Source organism: Eptesicus fuscus, chromosome 15 (assembly GCF_027574615.1).
Source record: "Eptesicus fuscus isolate TK198812 chromosome 15, DD_ASM_mEF_20220401, whole genome shotgun sequence".
Classification (NCBI taxonomy): domain Eukaryota; kingdom Metazoa; phylum Chordata; class Mammalia; order Chiroptera; family Vespertilionidae; genus Eptesicus; species Eptesicus fuscus.
Window position 1 is genome coordinate 30083572 of NC_072487.1, and position 17405 is coordinate 30100976.

General features: G+C 40.6%; 1 protein-coding gene and 1 pseudogene across 2 annotated transcripts in view; both read right to left on the bottom strand.

Annotated features, from left to right (window-relative positions):
* Window positions 1-17405, bottom strand: part of PDCD1LG2 (programmed cell death 1 ligand 2) — a 56194-nt gene that overhangs the window by 25907 nt on the left and 12882 nt on the right. For both annotated transcript variants that reach the window (XM_054727575.1, XM_028150592.2), the window contains exons 3-4: window positions 11124-11423; window positions 1902-2171 (exon numbers count right to left, since the gene is read on the bottom strand). In XM_054727575.1, the coding sequence (XP_054583550.1) occupies window positions 1902-2171; window positions 11124-11423 (570 nt within the window). The remainder of the gene's footprint in view (window positions 1-1901; window positions 2172-11123; window positions 11424-17405) is intronic.
* Window positions 8220-8724, bottom strand: LOC103289152 (S-phase kinase-associated protein 1-like; annotated as a pseudogene).

A 17405-nucleotide genomic window follows, 5' to 3' on the forward strand; every position in this document is an offset into this window, starting at 1 on the left:
CCCTGCCTGAAGGCTCAGAGACAGTAGACTTAATGAAGGGCATGACTGGGCTTGAACAGTACAAAGGTTAGACTGTTGTAGCCCTGCCTCACTTCCTCTCAACTGGATGCCTGAGTTCAGCCACAGATTGGGTAGAATCCTTGTTGGGCTTTGATTCACTTCATGGTCAGTGATTCTGTCAAGTGGATATTTGCCTTCTGTCCTGGGATGACTCTGACGCTACAGATGCTGGGGGAGCTCACTCAGACCACATGCATGCACAGCTCACAGTGGAAGGGAGTTCATACTCCTGAGGACAACTGTCAACCACTGGGGATGAAAGCAGATGCATTAGTCCTTCCACCTGAAGTCCTCTGAGTGAACATCTTAGGCGGCCATCTGTATGCTGCTCAGGGAGTCCTTGCATATTTGAGCTCCTGTTACCCAACTTTGATAATGCATCCTTATTTTGCTTTTCCTTCTTTCCTCCTAAACCTCTCATTTCTACTCCCTGGGGTCAACACCTAAATAACTGCATGCCCACAAGCCCTTATCATAGGCTCAGTTTTGTCTAAGACAAAGGACAAGAAGTGACATATAATGACAACATAGTTAATTTTCTATAGTCAAATTAACCAGTACTAGGGAATGTCTTTATTCTGAGATGATATTCTTTATTTGTATGCTAGTAGAATAATAACTCCCCTCAAAAATGTCCATGTTCTAATCCCTGAAACCTGTGAATATGTTATCCTACATTGCAAGGGGTTTTACAGATGTGATTATGTTAAGGAACTTGAAATGGGTCAAGTATCCTGAATTATTGAGTTCCGTCACAAGGGTCCCTAAAAGGTAGAAAAGGGAGGCAAGAGAGTTAAAGAAAAAGATGTGATGACAGAAGCAGAGGTCTGAGTAATGCAGCTGCTGGCTTTGAAAGTGGAGGAAGGGTCCATGAGCCAAAGAATGCAGGTGGCCATTAAAAGCTGGAAATAAACAAGAAAATGCATTCTTCCTTGATTTGATTTGAGCTTAGTGAAGCCTTTTTCAGACTTCTGACTCCTAGAAGGGTAAAATAATAAATTTGTATTGTCCTAAGCCCACAAAGTTTGTGGTAATTTGTTACAGGACCACCAGGAGATTTGTGCACTTGGTGATAAATGACCTGTCTCTTATGAAATGATTGCGAGACTAGATGTTAGCTGCTCTTATTTGTCAAATAAATGTCCTTACTTGGCATATAAAAAAATGGTCAGGCTTCAAAAAGCATTTGAAATTTTGCTAGTGTATGAAGTTCTAATAGTATGGGACTCGGCATAGCCAGTGTAAGCTCTGCAAGATTTTTTGTGAGAGGCCAGTTTTCCTGTAAAACCCCCAAACCATTTATCTGGCAGCAAAGCCAGGAAAGTGATATTCATCCTGCTGAGTGATTAGTTTTTGTGCTGGATATTTTCTGATTCCTCTTCTGAACCATTATCTACACTTCAATACTCTGTTCTGAGCTCTGAGAGGTTGATCTTTATAGACTGGATCAGTGGATTCCCTTGTTCTCTGACTGCCAGTTGGATCTAGCATAATGGGATGCACCAGAAGGAGATCAGAGGGTGGGAGGAGCATGAGGGTGGGATATTTATTCACCCACTTGCACCCTTTGGCAGTTGCTGTGAGTGGCAGCATCCTCTTACTGGAGGGCACAGCTCTGTCACTTGGTGCTTTCCCCACAGCTCCCTTCGCCAGGTTTCAGTCACCACTCCAATAGTGGTCATGGCTCCCCTACTGTTGAAGCCCCAGGGTCCTTCACTATCCTCAGTAGTTTCTTTAAATCCTGATCATAACTTCATAAATAGTCCCTTTATTACACTCTCCTCAAATTACTCATTCTGAGTGAACCCTGACTGACAGTCAGGAAGGGCAGCTGCTCTTACCTTGAGGGTCAATGATGGCTGAAGTAAGTTCCTTCACATCAGCGTTCCAGAACTCACAGGTGAAGTTTCTGCCAGGGAGTGGCTTTAGGCGCAGAATACTCGTGACCTGGTAGAGGCCGTCAGAGGTCTCCATGTGGCTAGTGTTGGCAGAAACACTGATATTTGGCCAGGAGACTTCTGCCAGGGGGTACCCTTCAGCCTGGCAGGTGAGCTCTACCTCATCTGTCCCTGGAACCTGAAGGATGCGAGTGTTTATTTTCTTGTAGGAAGCTGGGCAACAGAAGAAAAAAAAAATAAGTCTTTCTTTTCTGATTCCCATAGAGCTCTGTACCCAATACCATATGAAGTAAAGAAAATAATCATTATCAATATTAAGTAATAATGCCTTTACTTTTTAAAAACATTTCCTTTGTTCCAGATATGCTATTTTACACACATTGAGTTATTTAAGTTTTACAAGACAACAAAAATGGTATTGTTGATAGTCCCAATATTTGTTGGAGGTAACTGAAGCTAGAGAGGTTGAATGCTTTTTGTGATGAGTGACCTTAGAGTCTGATCTGCAAACCTGGAGTCTTAGGTTAAGCTGAAGGAAGAAGAAACAAAAGGACTCTATTCTAAGTCATGTTCTCCCATGTTAATTACCAGAGAAGCCCCAGAATAAGGAGAGGGGAAAGGGGAACATCATGTGCTTATCCACTTATTTAAAAATGGAGGTCATTTTCCATTTGGTATTAATTCTTGTGTATATTGCTCACCTAGTTTAGAACATGGAGAGGAGCAGGGGAGAGTGGCTCTAATTCCTGATTCCTTCCCCTTAATATACATTATGTCATTTAAACTACACAAGGACCTTGTGAGGTAGCTAAAATTCATATTCTTATTTTGTAAATAAGGAAACAGCTGGAATCAGGGATGGATGTGGGGGGAGTAGGGAACTTGAACCCATGCCCTTCACAGCTACTGTATTCTCAATTTTGTATTGGAATCATCATCAGAGGATGATTCTCTATGTAACTGAAAATGTCTAGGGATGGAGCAATATAGAGGAAGGGTGTTTTCCAGAGGGATTTCGGAGTACCCAGAACTAGTATACAAGGAGAATCAGGTTCTGAACCAGCCTACTGAAGGACTTGAACCAGATAGACTAACCCCGTGGTCGGCAAACTGTGGCTCGCGAGCCACATGCGGCTCTTTGGCCCCTTGAGTGTGGCTCTCCCACAAAATACCACGGCCTGGGCAAGTCTATTTTGAAGAAGTGGCATTAGAAGAAGTTTAAGTTTTAAAAATTTGGCTCTCAAAAGAAATTTCAATAGTTGTACTGTTGATATTTGGCTCTGTTGACTAATGAGTTTGCCAACCACTGGACTAACCAGTCTTGGAGCCAAATACTAATAATCAGTCATGCATTCTGAATACTCATTTTGTGTTATTTATCTACAGTTTTCCCTCCTTGGTACGATGTTCTTTTATAGTCATGTTGTCCTATTATGTTGTAGGTTATTTCTGAAGCTCTGGGGTATTTGGGGGAGATGGAGGAGAATAAATGAATTTATAGGAGTAGTGTGTTGTGGGTGAAGGTCTGTCCTGCTCCCATAGGGCAGCTTGGGATAAGAAGCTGATCTTCATGCAAGCCAAGTTGATAGGTGATTTCAGAGCTAGGAGGGTGAGGAATCAGGAGCTGGGCCAAGGCTTGCACCTGAATATATATATATCTATATATATCTAAATCTAAATCTAAATCTATATCTAAATCTATATCTATATCTATATCTATATCTATATATCTCTCTATATATACCTATATATATCTATATATCTATATCTATATATATATCTCTCTATATATACCTATATATATCTATATATCTATATATCTATCTATCTATCTATCTATCTATCTATCTATCTATCTATATATATATATATATATATATATAGATAGAGAGAGAGAGAGAGAGAGAGAGAGAGAGAGAGATGGGAGAGATGTTAAACTAAGAGAATCAGCAAAGTTTGGGGAAGGGACAGAGATGTTCAACTAAAAGAATCAGCAAAGTTTGGGGAAGGGACAGAAGAACACGTCTACATTTATAAAATTAAAGATGTTTCCACAGCCTCTTGTATATGGGAAGTGGCTGAAATGGCATCACACAATGAGGAAGCTGGATTGAGGATATTATTCTTAGGAAAAGATGAGTACATTTTAGAATTTCAGAGGTAGGAGTAGTCTTAAAATACAACTAGCCCAACTTCCTGCTCTAGAAATATGTTTAGTAACTTTGGAAGATAAATACCTTGATGCATGCTCTTGGAAATATATTCTGCAGTTGTTGGGTATAAGTTTCATATATATTAGTTAGGTCAAGATGGTTATGTTGTTCAACTCTTCTATTTTTTTGTTTGTTCTATCAGTTATGATAGAGATTATTTAAAGTCTCTCCAAATATAATTGTGGATTTGCTTATGTCTCCTTTTACACCTGCCAATTTTTGTTTTATATAGTTTGAAGCTATGTGTTTGATGTACACACATGTCTTCCTGTTGAGTTGACTTTTTTATCATTATGAAATGTCCCTTTTTATTTTTAATAATATTTCTTTTCTAATATTAGTAACTTGCTAGATAACTAACTTTTCATTAAGTAAATCTATGAATGGAAGCTCTTACTTCTATAAGTAGTTATTGCCATCATTAGACAATAAAAAGTTCAACTTTCATTGAAAAAAAGCATCCTTATGCCAAGTCAAATTTTGTCTCATGATGACTTCAACCATTGGTTCTTGTCTGATTTAATAGAACAACACATGGTAAGCACAGTAGTTGGAACATAAGCTTCAGAATCTGAAAGGTTTGACTGGGCTTGAGCCAAGGGCTGGTTACACAACCTGTTGAGCCTTTAGGTTTTTCATTTATAAAATTGGTACAATAATACTTATCCTTAACAGGAGTGTTAGAATGATTAAATGAGTTACGTGTCTAAAACATAATAAATACTCAATTAGTAAGTATTAGCTCTTCCATATGAGAAGGCAACTCTTTCAGTATTTGAAGATAACTGATGAAACTCCATATAGTCTTTTCATTTGTAGATAAACAGGTCTTTTTCTATCAACCATTTCTCACAGGACATAGTTGTCAAACCCAGTGCTAGATACCAGTTTTTGGATTTACTTTCTTTTTTCCAATGTAATGTGAGCTATATTCCAGGTATTATCTAAGCAGTACAAAGTATAGTGTGACTAATTACCTCTTATGCACTGGGCACACTTTAGGCCCAACAGGCTAGGTTCATAAGATGAATTTTGTTAAATAAATGAACTACTGCCTAGCCTGGTTCGCTGTAACAGACCCCTTGGCACTTGGAGATTATCTCCAGGTTGACCCAAGACCATCAATCACCCTTTGCTGTCCCTGACTCAACAACTACTAGTTGTTCAGTCTGTTATAGATACAGGTAACTACTACTATTCAACCCATATTTTACTACTTTATGCTCAAGGTGTGTGCTGTGTGGGTCCTGGGCCTGTTTGTCCACAGGTCCATCCCTCAATGTTTCTTCTCTGCTTTTACTGCAGGAAGACTGATTCCTGCAGGCTGTGTATTCCAGGTTCTTGACAGCCAATAGGAACATGATGGGAAGCTTGAAGGGTGAGAGAGGGGGAAATGTTAGGGTATTTCTCCCCCGTGCGCTATGCTATACTGGTCTCTCCAGCCTACAGCTACATCTCTTCCCTGGCTCCTGCTACCATTGGACAGGCCCACCGGGATTCCAGTGTCTGTCATGTGCCTCTGGGCCCTATGCTCCACCAACCTGCCTTTCTGTTTTCCCTCCAGGCCACTGGTGGTAGCAGCTTCCTAGGTAGGCTTCTCAGTCTATTCCATCAAAAGATTTCCTGATTTAAATCTCCAGTGGTTTAAGTGGTTTCTGTTTTCTTGAACTATATTATTTATAAATTACTGGCAACTCTAGCATTGCTGAAATAAAGATAAGCTGTACATAGTATTATCTGTTTTATCATCATAATGACTGTAACTACGGTTAAAATTAAAAAGTAGGTTTCCATGTCCTAGCCTCAGACAATCCCAACAGATTTCTAATAATCACTGACAAAAATTTTTTAGGATTTCTCTCATTTGTCTGGAGGGGAATCTCAGGTTAAACAGTTTATAATTCACAGAAGCTTTTCCTCCCCTTCAAAATTCATTGTTCCTTAACTCCAGCTTTCCTTATTCCCTTCTGTTTCCCCAGTGGAGGAAAGACACCAAGATCAGAGCCCCATCAGTAAGTTCTTTTAGCAAGTGGTTTCTCTGGGCCTGGAGGCTGAAAGCATAGCTATCTTTTCACTACCACGTCGCTCCTTTCGGACTGTTTCCTCCCTATGCCCTTAGTCTTCCCTTCTTAGGGTGAAGACCATTTCCCTAGTAATTAAGAATGGAAGCCATGCCGCCTCCTTCCTCCACTTGCTAAAGTTGCACTCTGTCTCTCTGGGGCCTTTTTGTTGATTTGAGGTACTTCCGTAAGCCTCAGCTCATTCCAGGTGTTGGCTCTCTCCATCCTTATCTTCATGCTTTGCCTAGGCCTTCAGGTTGGTGTGGTCCTTCTGTCCTTAGCACTTGCTCTGTGTCTGTTGGGGAGTCTTTGCATAGGCCGGTTCTCAACCTGCGGGCTCAATTCCTGGGCTGTCCCAGCCTCTCAGGGCCACTGTATTTTGTTTTCCCAGCCATGGTCCCTGCTCTTCCTTGGACAGATTTTTCACTGTTTTTGCAGTTGCAACCTGGCTTTTCAGAAGCTGCAACCTCTTGTTACTGTCTCTTCTGGACACTCCAGCCATCTTACCTACTATCCCCCCCCTTTGCTTTTGAAATCAGTTAATCAGTTCTCTTTTCACTATATTTAATATGAACTGTTGCCCAGACATTAAAGAAGGTGCAAAAAAATATTTTCAATGTTTATACCATAGGTCAGACATTTTAAGAAAAAAGCTCATCCTTCCTTTAGTCCTATTTCATGTAAGCAAACCCTAACTGGGGCTCTAGTTCTCCCTTGCTTCCTTCAGAGATCCCTGATCAGGATAAAATACTCTTAGGTGATGATCTTCAATTTATTTTTTTCTTGCATTTCTCCGAAAAAAAAAAATTGTGATGCAGTATGCACCCTCTCACATATTAAGTTGATTCTTAAAGATTTTAGTGTTTCTAGGTTGGAAAAATATATGACATTTAGAAGTTTAGAAACATTTATATTTTTTAGTAAAACAATTATTTCCACTCTTACGTATGTACCCAATGTCATCTAGATATGGAAGAAAGTTTTTTATAGACACTGCCATCTATTGAAAAATGCATACAAAAATTTTTCTCTAATGGTCAGAGCTTTACTTTGTTTCTTTTTAATCTTTGAACCTTCACTTCCATTCCACTTTTCTATAGGATTTTATCCTAATGCATCATATTTAAAGGTCTTTTATTGATTATTCCATGTTTCTTTGAAACCAAACATGACGTGTGGCTATTGAAATTCAATATTTTTTCTGTGACTGTAAGGCTTCAAGTGTTCAAAGCTTTCTTCTGCATTGAAATCTAATTTCCATTATTATTAGCACATGTAAAATCAAAACATAAAAATATGAATATTGATAATTAAAAATAAATTTTTATTGGAAATGTATCTCTTAAATGGAATGGATAGGGCTTTCTTCCTGATTTGTTCATGAATCTGAGGATGCATATGATTTATGGTTGAAATGAGATAAGATTCAACATCAATTCTATTTCTATTTGTCATTTTTTATAGTTATAAGGACTAAAGAATCCTGCCCATGAAAATAAGTTGGTGGGGATAAAAGTAAGGCATTTCATTCTTTGAAATCCTTGTGTTTATATGGCAACAATTACTTCATCTTTTATTATCAGGTGTTCATTTATTAGGGCCTCCTTCAATTTTGTTGAAAACAGAGAACTCGATATCTCCTCATTTGCAATAGATTTGTTAGTCATTACAGTTTGATAAGTTATCAATATTTCTAATTACTCTTTTGTTTAGGGTTATGGAGGGTTTTTGTTGTTGTTGTTTTTTATAGAGAACCCACAATTCAGTTTTATTCAAAGCAAAGAAAAAAGATACTTTTGATCATACTGGAAAAAACTCAGCCATAGGTTTGGAATCTGTACCCAAACTACACATGCAATGAGGACAATATTCTGCTAATAGAATTGATTTGCTGCTGTATTTGTCTTCTGTTTGCCTAATATTAACAATTATAAACAGAGCAGGGCAACTAGTATTTGGAACAATCCTTACAGTGTCAGGCACACTTTTCACTTCTCTTCACACCACTAGTTCTCTTTGCGTACCTGGGCTTCCTCTTCTTCAGTAAAGTCATTTTTGAGATTAAAGTTCTTGCGAATCTCTTCAAGGGTTTTCCCCTTGATCATATTGGCAACAGTCTTGTATGTAACATCAAGCAAACCTTTGATGTCTAAATAGTTAGCAGCCAGAATAAGTTCAAATAGTGTTCCTTGTCAATTCTGAGGAATTCTTGGTCCCAAACAGGGATATCACCTATTCACTTTTCTTTGTTCTCATCGTCCTTAGGAGGAGGAGGTCATCACTGAATGACCTTTTTTAATATTGCTGCATTAACATTTGGTAGAGGAACTGGGTTACCATCGCCTTCAGCATCCATTCCCAAATCTTCTAACATGGTCTTGATAGTCACAGATTGTTTGCTAATTTCAACATCAGCTTCAAATATCTCTCCATCAGAACTCTGCAACTTAATTGCAGGCATGGTGCTCGGTCTCAAGGAGAGAGCGGGCCGGAGGCTGACGAGAGCGGGACGGCATCAGCAGAATCAAAAGAAAAAGGTGGAAAACAAGGCCACTTCCCCGGGTTATGGAGGTTTTTGCACTGTGGGGCAATGCACTGTATTCGTGATGGGTGACAGGTGGGCTTTTCTGAAGTGGGAGAAAGCAATACTAAAAGAGGAAGTGTTCTAGGGGAACCCCAAGAGCCTTGCCTGGAAGGCACATTCTCAGGCGCATTCAGTTTGGGGAAAGAGTACATGGGGAAGACGAAGATTGAGAAACTCATTTCCTAAAACTGCCTGTGCCTATGCACTCCTTAGATAAAGTCTTAGTGATCCCCATATATCCTAGTTTGGAGACTATTAAAAAGTTAAGAAATTAATTAGTTAATTGTTTAATTAATTAATATTTAAGAAATAAATTTGCTCCATACCTGAGCCATCGCTGGTCTAGGTGAGGAAGCAAGCAGAGTGCCTTCCCAAGAATAGAAAATAGCCCTCAGCCACAGAGAAAAAGTGGGATGTTTGGCCCCTAATTGATCCAAAATCCTAGATGCTTTACAGCATTCAAATAGAGATCTACAAACGTGGGGGCCATTAGGGGATCATGAAATGTACAGTCTTCTCTCTTCCTGTTAATTGAACTCAGACTAACTTCAATGTTCTGAAGTTCCTCCAAGTTTAAGTCTGGATGTAGGAAATGCAATAAAGATAGAAACCAGGTCCTAGCTGGTTTGGCTAGGTGGATAGAGCACTGGCCTGTGGAGTGAAGGGTCCCTGGTTTGATTCTGATCAAGGGCACATGCTTGGGTTGTGGGCTTGGTCTCCAGTGGGGGGCGTGCAGGAGGCAGCCGATGGTTCTCTCTCATCATTGATATTTCTATCTCTCCCTTCCTCTGTGAAATCAATTAAAAAATATATATATATATATATATCAGTTACCTCTGGGCTAAAGACTTTCCTGATGATTCATGGATAGCTGAGGTCTGAGGAAGTCACCATCCCTGTAATAACTGAGAGTGTTTGAATCAAATCTCTGGACATTCACCATATCATATGCCAGGTACTATGCTCAGTTCTTTATGTCCATTATTTCTTTTAATTTTTACAATAATCCTATGTGGTAGGTGCTACTGTTGTTAACTTTTTACAAATAAGAAAATATATGAGATTATGAAAAAGGTGAAATAACCTGCCCAACATCACAGGTGAAAGCAACATTCACCCTCATGTTTAATCCTTTTAGTGCGCCCGTCTCTGTACCAGATCATAAGGTCACACCATTGCTGCCAAAGTCACTGACCAGTCTTTAGGGACCAAAATCCACAGATCCTTGAGAGGACAGAGTAGAGGTCTAATGGGAGATCGGAGGAAACAGAGAAAAACTGACATAGTTTCACTCATAATAGTCAATGAAGGCTGAAAACTACAAGCCAATGAAGATCCAAATCTATTCTTTTATAGTTGTTACATGTCTTTCCACAAATCACCTTCCCTAGAACAAATAAGAACTTGAAGATCTCTCCAGATTTAGGTTCTTGGATCCTGCTGTGGTGGAAAGAACCCTGAACACAGAGGAATGGGGACAGCTATTTTTTTTAACTTTCATTTTATTTTATTTTTTAAAATTGATTTGAGAGAGAGAGAGAGAGAGAGAGAGAGAGAGAGAGAGAGAGAGATCAATATATTATTCTACCCACTCATGCATTCACTGGTTGTCTTCTGCATGTGCTCTTACTCGGGGACCAACCTGCAACTTTGGTGCATCTATGATGCATCTGGTCAATGCTCCAGCCAACAGAGTTACCCTGGGCTCCCTCAGGCCACCCACTTCACTTCTGTGAATTTCTGCTTCATCAGCAATTAATGAGGCTTGGATTAGAGTAGTGCTCTTTAAACCTTTTAGACTGACTCAGAGTGAGGCAACAGACACAACATACAACCTCTGGTGTATTTTATTCTATTCATTTTGTTCACTCATTTTATTGGGGGGGGGACAGCTACCTGATTACTACTCACTAAACTAATATTTTAATTCATAAATGGATGGCAAACCATGGTTTAAATAACTCTGGACTGGGGGAATAAGCTGTTCTCAAAGAGTAGCTTAATAACCAAGTAATGTTCCTCAAACCAACTGTGAATTAGGCACAGCCAATCTTTAACTCCTCCCCACCTTTCAAGGACTCATGGCCTGGCTTCCTCTAGCCCCATTTACTCCTGCTACTCCTGCTCCTATTTCCCTCACCTCAGCAGCCTTGTACGCATATACAAAAAGTTATTACTGAACAGTACTTTTCCTTTCTTTGAGACAGCTCTGTCTCCTTAGAACCAATCTCCCAGCTTTAGCTCGAGCTCGCTTTAGGTCCTTGTTGGAGAGATGTTTCCACAGATTCCAGGCCCTGAAACTACTCACCTTTGACTTTTAGAGTCAGGTACTTATAGTCCCAGGAGCTCCTATAGACGATCACGCAGCGGTACTTCCCCGCATCGCTCAGCTGGACTCGGGGGAAGTGGAATAAGGCCTTCCCCAGGGGCAGCTGCTCCTTCAGCAAAGTGGCGCTGTTCAAGGATGTATTGTCTCCCAACTTTTGCAAACTGGCTTGTATATATTCAACAGCCAGGTCATCTTCAGAGTAAAAATCACACTCCAGGGTCACATTGCTGCCGTGTTCCGCTGTGTATAGTTCTTTAGGGATCACCACTCTGAATAAAGCTAAACAGAAAACAAGATGTTCTCCCATTGTCTGCCTTCACATTTCAGTTCTGTGCAGAGTGGAAGCCAAAGAGACTCAGGACACCCCGCTTTTCTAGGGAATATCCATCATTATCTGGGCATTGCTTGGGCTCATTTCTGTCCCTTCCCCATCCAGTCTGGGCAAGAGTGGAATTCTCTACACACTGTTCTGAGGTAGTTCTCTCCTCTCAAACACTCCCCACCTGTACACCTGATGGCCCTCCTACCACCTATTATCCAGGCTCATCTTTATTCATATGAATGAAATTACATCATTCCCTGAAAAAAAAACGTGACTTACCTTTCACCAGTGATAATAATTACAACTATCATGTGTTGAGTTCTTACTATGTGTGAAGCCTCTGCTAACTCATTTATCAAAAATGCATTAACCATCTTCAATGAGCCAGGTTCAGGAATTTACACTACTTGAACTTTCCTCATAGCACTTCCTTCTTTTATTTTATAACACATGATAAAATAGAAAACAGGGAAGAGAAATGGGGCTTGTGAGGAAGATTAGTTGCTGAGTCTGAGATATAACAAGAATTAGAGGACTCTGGGTGCAATTTATTTAACAAATGTATTTATCACACTATGCTTTCTTTTCATGAGAGGAACGCCTGTAACTTCCTCTGGAACTCCCCATAGCACAGAGCAGAACTCCCCTCTTGACCGTCTGGGCCTTTGACAAAAAAATATATTTTCTGCTTGCTTCCCCACTCTGCCTCGTACAGGGTGTGTGTGTACCAGGCTGTAGGCATAAAGCATGCTACCTCTCAGACAGGTGATCTTTTTCAGCTAATGTTCACAAGAGAAAAGAGCAATTAGCAAACATGAATCATGTATATGAGTACCTCAGAATAACTAGAAAAATAAATGGTTATTTGGGAAGGCTTTTAAAATATACTAATTAATGCTCTGGCCCCACTTAGAATCCTTTAAAATTAAATTCTAATTCTTTTGTGAGGCTAGCATCAATTTTTTTTTATTTCCCTAATAAAGAACACTGTGCAAAGAACATTGAGAACCACTGGTTAGACAAATAAAACACCTGCACTTGCAAACATCTTTTATCATCCTGCCATTTAAAGTGTTGTCCTCAGTTTCACCTTAGAGCTAGTTAGGAATGCAGAATGCCTGCCCCAGACCTAGAGGAGCAGAATCTGCATCTTAGCATTGATGGAGTGATTCATGTGCACATTAACATTTGAGAAGTTGAGTTAAAACTCTGGTCTGCATTGGGAATTTTAATGGGAAGTAGAGTAATAGTTAATATTTATTAAACACAATGAGCCAGACACTGGGCTACCTTTACATCATCATCTCATTTGATGTTTCCTAAACCCTACAAGGTAGGAGTTACTACTCCCATTTTACAGTTGGGGAAACTGAGGCTTAAAGAAATGATACACTTGCACAAGGTCATAAAGTTGGAATTCAAATTTATATATCTGTGACTTGAAAACTTACACTCCTAACAACTTTACAGATATGACTATATATCCACTGGCATGTATATACTACATCCATGAATGAAACAGAAATTTTTTCATCTTTGTACTAAGAAAAATACATTTGTTTTATATTTTATACGCCTCATGGTTATTAAATTAAGCTTCAGTTTGCATTGCACTCCTAAAGTTATCAGACAAAGGAGAAAATTGGAAAATTTCCATGACTACAAAATTAAGCAAACTAAACAGGTTTTCGCCATTATTTGGGCCCTTGACTAAGTTAAAGGGTAAAGGAGTTGGCCAGGGCATGAAAAACTCATACGTGCAGGTTCTTTAGGCAAATTAAAGCAGTTGCCTTGACTAATGCTGGAGCCTTTGAAAAATTTTATATAATATACACATACTTTAATAATATATTGATGCACTGAATCTACATTTTAGAAAAGATAAAAATCTATATAATCCAGTTCAACATGCATACAATTAGGGTACACTTATAGTGCTGGAGTCTTTTTGAAAGTTCTTGGGGTAACTTTACATTTTATTTGCAATCAGGAATCAATGGGAGCCAGCACCTGTCACATCTCCAGTAAACACAAAATAAATCATTTGCATTGCCTCCCAAGATAGCTTCCTCTTTAAGCTAATTTTATACTTTTTTTTTCTATTTGACAACAGAACCTTAGACTTGTTCCTACTTCCTACCTAATGTGCTTATAAGTTGGGGGGCTGCTTTAGAAAAGCCACAGTTTTCAGAGAACTCTAGTTTCTGGTTCAAGATAGAAGCCTGCTCTGGGCAGCTGACTCAGGCACTTCTCTGTATAGGAACTCTGCATGGAGACATCTTAGAAATCCATCCCCCAACCTGATTCTTCTGTGTTGTATGCCTCAGGGGTCAACAGAAGTAGTTTTGGAGAATGAAGATAGAATAAGTAGAGCGACCCAGGGTATAGACCCTGTCCCAGAGTGACATCAAGCATCACCATGGTCATGTGCCCTCCTGGTTTTATCTATCTTTGGAGGATGAAGAAAGAAAGAAACATCAATGAAAAGAGTAAAATTTAGGTTACTTTTTCTTCCAAGACATGACAAAAGATAAAAGTAAGTATCTTCCTTAAATGTATTACAAGATGAGTTACAAGATATTGTTAGGTTTTGAAATCTCTCTATATATATAAGGCTAATATGCTAAGTGTCCCTCTGACTGTTTGACCATTCGACCAGTCGCTATGAGGCACACTGACCACCAGGGGACAGACGCTCTGACCGGTAGGTTAGCTTGCTGCTGGGGTCCAGCCAATAGGGACTGGGTGAGACAGGCCGGACACACCCTGGATCCCTCCCCCACAGTCCCTCCCCAGCCCCGATCATGCACTGGTGGGGTCCCTTGGCCTGGCCTGCGCCCTCTCGCAATCCAGGATCCCTTGAAGGATGTTGGAGAGTCAGTTTCAGCCCGATCCCCACAGGCTAGCCTGAGGGACCCCACCGGTGCACGAATCCGTGCACCAGGTCTCTAGTAAAACTATAAGAAACTAGAATCCCAGCCAGTGTGGGTCAGTGGTTGCACATCAACCATGAACTAGGATGACATGGTTCAATTCCTGATCAGGGCACATGCCTGGGTTTCAGGCTTGATTTCCAGTGGGGGATGTGCAGGAGGCAGCTGATCAATAATTCTCTCATCATTGATGTTTCTCTCTCTCTCTCTCTCTCTCTCTCTCTCTCTCTCTCTCTCTCTCTCTCTCTCCCTCTCCCCCCTTTCCTCTCTGAAATCAATGAAAACATATTCAAACAAAACAAAAGAAAACAAAAAACCTTAAGAATAAGAAAATAAACAATCCAACTAAAATTGGTCAAATAATTTGAATACACACTTCACCAAACAAGATATATGAATGGCCATAGGCATGTGAAACTATGCTTATCATCATTAGATATTAGGGACATGCAAATTAAAACCAAATGAGATATTTCCACACACCTTTTAGACTGACTTAAAAAAAGAAAATGACAATGTCAATACCAAGTATTGACAAGGATGTGGAACAACTGGAACTCTCATACTTTGCTGGTGGGAATGCATTCTCCTGTTGATGGGCATTAGGTGTTTTTTTTAATGACTAACAATACTGTTATAAGTATTATTTTTAAAATTTCAAAGTAGAAATTTAAACAGATAGGGTAATACAAAATTATATTGATCCAATTCATATATCTATTTTTTTTCCCATTTCAGTGAGAGTGCAGGTCTATGGATGCACAGGGCAATAAGGGCAGTGAGGTCATCCATCAGACCTCCCTGATAGCCAGGGCTCTCTGTCCACCTGCTCTCACGTGCTTTTAAAGGATTCCTATATTTTAATAATTATACTTTAACTAGTGGCCCAGTGTATGAAATTCGTGCACGGGGGCGGGGGGGGGGGTGTTGTTCCTCAGCCCGGCCTGCACCCTCTCCAATCTGGGACCCCTCAAAGGATGTCCGACTGCCGGTTTACAGGGATCGGGCCTAAACCGGCAGTCGGACATCCCTCTCACAATCTGGGACTGCAGGCTCCACCCGTTCACCTGCCTGCCTGCCTGCCTGATTGCCCCTAACCACTCTGCCTGCCGGCCTGCTCACCCCCAACTGCCACCCGCCGCCGGCCTGCTCGCCCCCAAATGCCCCCCCTGCCAGCCTGATCACCCCCAACTGCCCCCCCCCGTGCCAGCCTGCTCACCCCAACTGCCCCCCCTGCTGGCCTGCTAGCCCCCACCTTACCTCCCCACTGGCCTGCTCACTCCAAACTGCCCCCCCCCACTGTCCTGATCACCTCTAACTGACCCCCACTGATGGCCTGCTCACCCCCAACTGGCCCCCCTGCTGGTCTGCTTACCTCCAATGGCCTGGCCCCCCACCAGCCTGATCACCCACAACTGCCATCCCATCCTGGCCTGATCACCCCCTGGCTACCCAAGCTCCCAGCCTCTCCTCTCCTTCCTTCCTTCCTTCCTTCCTTCCTTCCTTCCTTCCTTCCTTCCTTCCTTCCTTTCTTTTTCTTTCTTTCTTTCTGCGCCTCCTTGAGCAGAGGCCAGGGCCAGCTGGAAGCAAGTATCTGGGATTTATTTATCTTCTATAATTGAAACTTTGTAGCCTTGAGCGGAGGCCAGGGCCGGCCAGGGTGGGTGGGAAGCTTGGCTTCCTCCATCGCTGGGGCAACCCAAGCCTCCTGTTCACTCCAGCTCTGTGGCTGTGGCCATCTTGGTTGGGTTAATCTGCATACTCGCTCCTGATTGGCTTTTGGGCGTGGCTGGTGGGTATAGCGGAGGTACGGTCAATTTGCATGTTTCTCTTTTATTAGTGTAGATTATACAACTAATCCTCTTGTAGATTTATTTTATTATACAAGTAAATGCAAACAATAACAACAACTTAGTAAACATACTAAATAAAATTTCCCTTTTCACCCTCATCCCAGACCTCATCTGTTCTCCAGAAGTAGTAATCTAATCAGTCCTCAGTGTGTGTGTGTGTGTGTGTGTGTGTGTGTGTGTGTGTGTTTCCCTTTCTTTCTCAGGTAGCCTCTATGAGAAACTCTTTAATTAAGAGAGACATGAAATGTCAAAACTTAAAAACAAAAACCTGAGGAGTAAGCATTCTAATTTAGGCAGGTATTTAATGTTTGATTGAACTAATATTATCTGCATAAATATATAGTGGAAAGCAAAGAAGAATTCCAAGGTTGTACAAAAAGCAAGATACAATATGTATATAGCTTCCTCTTGGTTAATTCATAAACATAATTCAGCATACATATTTTTTGGTTTTGTGAATGTCCAGAGTAAATGTTTAATATGTGCCCATAATCAAACTTAATTCCAAAAACCCAATCCAGAGTGGGTGGGTTAGGGATTGTCTGCCATACTTGCTCACCATCATTGTAGCCTAGTAAGGTAGAAAGAACAGTAGCTTTGTAGGAAGCTTGCCCACGCCACCTAATTACTATGTAATGTTTGGTAAATTAAATAATGTTTCTGAGTCCCAGTTTCCTCATCTACCAAATGGTTATTGTGAAGATTAAATAAGATAACATATGTAAATTTCCTAGCACAGTTATTTGGCATTTAATGTTCTCAATAAATATACATTCTCTTCCCTATGCCCTATTAGTATCCCTAATAGTTAGAACCTACTTTCATTTCCTTGTGCTACTTATCTTAGAAAGACAGGTACTACCACTGGAGAAAGATTCAGTAAGGGATACAAAATGATACCACTTGTTATCCAAGCTCACTCTTTTCTTAAGAGAAAATTTAAAACAACAACAAGACAAAAACACACACAAAAAAGGTCTCAATGTTTCTAAGCTGCAAACCTGCAGAAGTTGCACAATTCCCAAGGTCAGGGGGTGGGGAACAGCAGCTTCAGAACCTTCTTTTCACCTTTGGTTTTCTTATCACTTTACTAGAGGCCTGGTGCATGAATTCGTGTACCAGTAGGGTCCCTCAGCCTGGCCTGCGGGATCGG